The sequence below is a fragment of the Verticillium nonalfalfae genome (genome assembly GCF_003724135.2).
Source record: "Verticillium nonalfalfae strain VnAa140/NRRL 66861 chromosome Unknown scaffold_419, whole genome shotgun sequence".
Lineage (NCBI taxonomy): Eukaryota > Fungi > Ascomycota > Sordariomycetes > Glomerellales > Plectosphaerellaceae > Verticillium > Verticillium nonalfalfae.
This window is the reverse complement of record NW_021167644.1, coordinates 1-2,464: the sequence shown is the minus strand read 5'-3', so window position 1 is coordinate 2,464 and position 2,464 is coordinate 1. Positions and strand designations below refer to the sequence as shown.

The following is a 2,464-nucleotide window of genomic DNA, read 5'->3' as shown; positions in this document are numbered from 1 at the left end:
TCCGATCTTGTGTCTACTGTGCAAGCAATCCATCTCCCCAAGCCGTATGGCCAAAGACTACAGAGCCGACGGCAGACACAGCAGCCGGGCGTGCTGAGAGAGAGAGAGAGAGAGAGGGCGGGAGCTGCTCAAGAGGCACCGGTCCGCCGGCCGACGACCCACACGCCCGCGGCACCGACCTGTAGGAGCAGCGCGCAGACGGCAAAGACACGGCCCGCAGCGTCGGCGGACCCCTCGCCCATGAGCTGCAGGCTCAGCACGACGAAGACGTTGAGCGGCACGCGCAGGGCGGCGTAGGCACGGCCGCGGACGGCGTCGGGGACGAGGGCGTTTTTGAGCGTCGCCTGGGCGGGGAAGTAGGCGCCGACGACGGCCTCGAAGGCGCAGAAGAGCCAGAAGGCGGGCTGCGGGCCCGCGGGGCGGGAGGCGAGGGCGTGCAGGAGGAGCGAGGCCGTCGCCAGCAGCAGGGCGAGCAGTGTGGGCGGGGCCAGGTGGGCGGTCAGGCGGGGATAGGCGAGGGACGAGAGCAGGGTCGCCGACATGAAGGAGGCGAAGATGAGGCCGTAGGGGAGGGGTGCTGGAGAGGATGCGGACGAGGCGGCGGCGGATTCCAGGACGGGCGCCCAGAGGACGACGAAGAGGTACATGGAGCCCTCGAAGGCTGTGGAGGCCACGGCCAGGGCGAGCATGCCGGGCGTGGTGAGGGTGTTCCACAGGGACACAGTCGCCGTCGTCTCCTGCTTTTTCGCGTCGGACGTGGAGGGCGTCGCTGTGGCGCCGTAGTTCTCGTCCTGGTTCTGTTTAGCTGCAGTGCCCAGTTTCAGGACCTCAGTCCGGCATGCCGAGTATGGACGCGAAGACGACCTACCCATGCCACGAGCATGCACACGGCTGCCCCGCCGACGAGGAGGGCGCTCGCGCCAAACGGCGCCCTCGACGTCCCGACGAGCCCGACGAGCCACTCGCTCGCGAGGCCGCTGACAATGGCCACGACGCTGTTGACGGTACTCATGAGCCCAAACGTCGTCGAGAGATCGCCGCCCCCCGCCACGCTCTGGGCCCTCTCGCCCCCGCGCCGCCCGTGCCTCTGCCTCGTCACGTCAGCCACCATCCACGTCTCGAAGACGCTGAACAGCAGACTCGTCGCCAGCCCGCCGAGCGCGCGGCCGACGAACAGCAGCGCGACGCGCATCGGTGCGCGGCCGCCAGCCGCCGGGGCGGCGCCGGGGTAGGCCGTCAGCAGGCTCGAGGACGCCGAGGCGAGGCAGAAGACGAGACAGGCGGCGCGGCGGCCGTGGGCGTCGGCGAGGGCGCCGACGAAGGGCGCCGAGAGGGCGCCGGCGAGGAAGCCCGTCGTGAAGAGGGCGGGGATCAGGTGCGGCGGCAGGGCGTGCTCGTCACGGTAGAGGCTGTAGAGGAAGGGGCCCTGGAGCCAGTCGGAGGCCATGACGAGGGCGTAGACGAGGAAGAAGGAGGTCTGGGACGACGGCGGGCTTTCTGTTCTTGTCCTTGATGCGGCATTGTTGCTGCTGTCTGCCTTTGCCTTTGATGTGGTCGTGGTGTTGGCGGCGGGAGGCCTGGCCTTGGTCTTGGCGGAGGGGCGCGTCGCGACGAGTACGCCGCAGGCCAGGAGGAGGGCGGCGAGGTTGAGCTGGTATGTGTCTAGCATGGTTGTTGCGGGATGTGAATGAAAAACGAGGTTGGGGGGGATGAGCGCGTGGCCGTGGTCGTGATCATGGCGAGAGACAAAGTGTCGTCTTGGGGTCGTGGTCGTGGTGCACGGCGAGTTTCACCACGACTCCTGGCGCCACGTCCCCCGGCCGCGTTTGGACCCCTGCACGGACAAGTTGACATGAAGATGCAGTGCAGAGACGCAACGAACAAACTCAATCGGCGTACCTATATAGCGATGCAAACTATAGTCCACGCCGGGGTATCGTCATCATCGCAGGTAAAATAAAAGACAAAAAAAAACGTGTGTGCTCATGTACAAGCAGCGAACAACTGCGCCCCCCGTGCCTCTCCCTCAGTGGCCTTGCTTTCCGTTCTGCGCTTCCATGACACTGCCGTCACTGGCGTCGCCCTCTTTTTCCGCCTTGGCCTTTTCCTTGCTCTCGGCCTTGGCCTTTTTGTACTTTTGCCACTTCTTCTGTGACCAGCGGTGGCAGCGCCACACGAGGAAGACGAGAATGGTGGACGGCAGCGTAAAGGCCCAGAAGATCCAGAACTCTTCCTTGGCCAGGTTGGGCAAGGACTCGATGGAGAAGATGGCGGCGAAGAAGGCGCCGGGGAGGAAGAGCATGGTCATCATGGCGATGGAGCGCATGGCCGAGCTGTCCTTGCGCGCGGCTTCGGCGAGCTCGGCACCGAGGCGGGCGTCCTCGTGGGTCATCATGCTGCGGATCTGGTAGGCGGTCAGCGCGCTGTCCCCTGCTGGAGAAGTAAGAGAGAGAGAGAGAGAGAG

At 65.9% G+C, this 2,464-nt stretch overlaps 2 protein-coding genes across 2 annotated transcripts; both read right to left on the bottom strand.

Moving 5' to 3' along the window:
* Positions 1–128: 128 nt before the first annotated feature.
* D7B24_006177 (uncharacterized protein) lies at positions 129–1,669 on the bottom strand (the record flags this gene model as incomplete). Its single annotated transcript, XM_028640316.1, has 2 exons — positions 129–797; positions 869–1,669. The coding sequence occupies 2 exons, from the start codon at positions 1,667–1,669 to the stop codon at positions 129–131; spliced, it is 1,470 nt and encodes a 489-aa protein (XP_028490076.1).
* Positions 1,670–2,026: 357 nt separating this feature from the next.
* On the bottom strand, positions 2,027–2,404 carry D7B24_006176 (uncharacterized protein; the record flags this gene model as incomplete). The annotated part of the gene is made up of 1 exon (XM_028640315.1): positions 2,027–2,404. A coding segment is annotated over one exon (378 nt), but the record flags the coding sequence as incomplete, so codon positions are not given.
* Between the last annotated feature and the right edge of the window lie 60 nt (positions 2,405–2,464).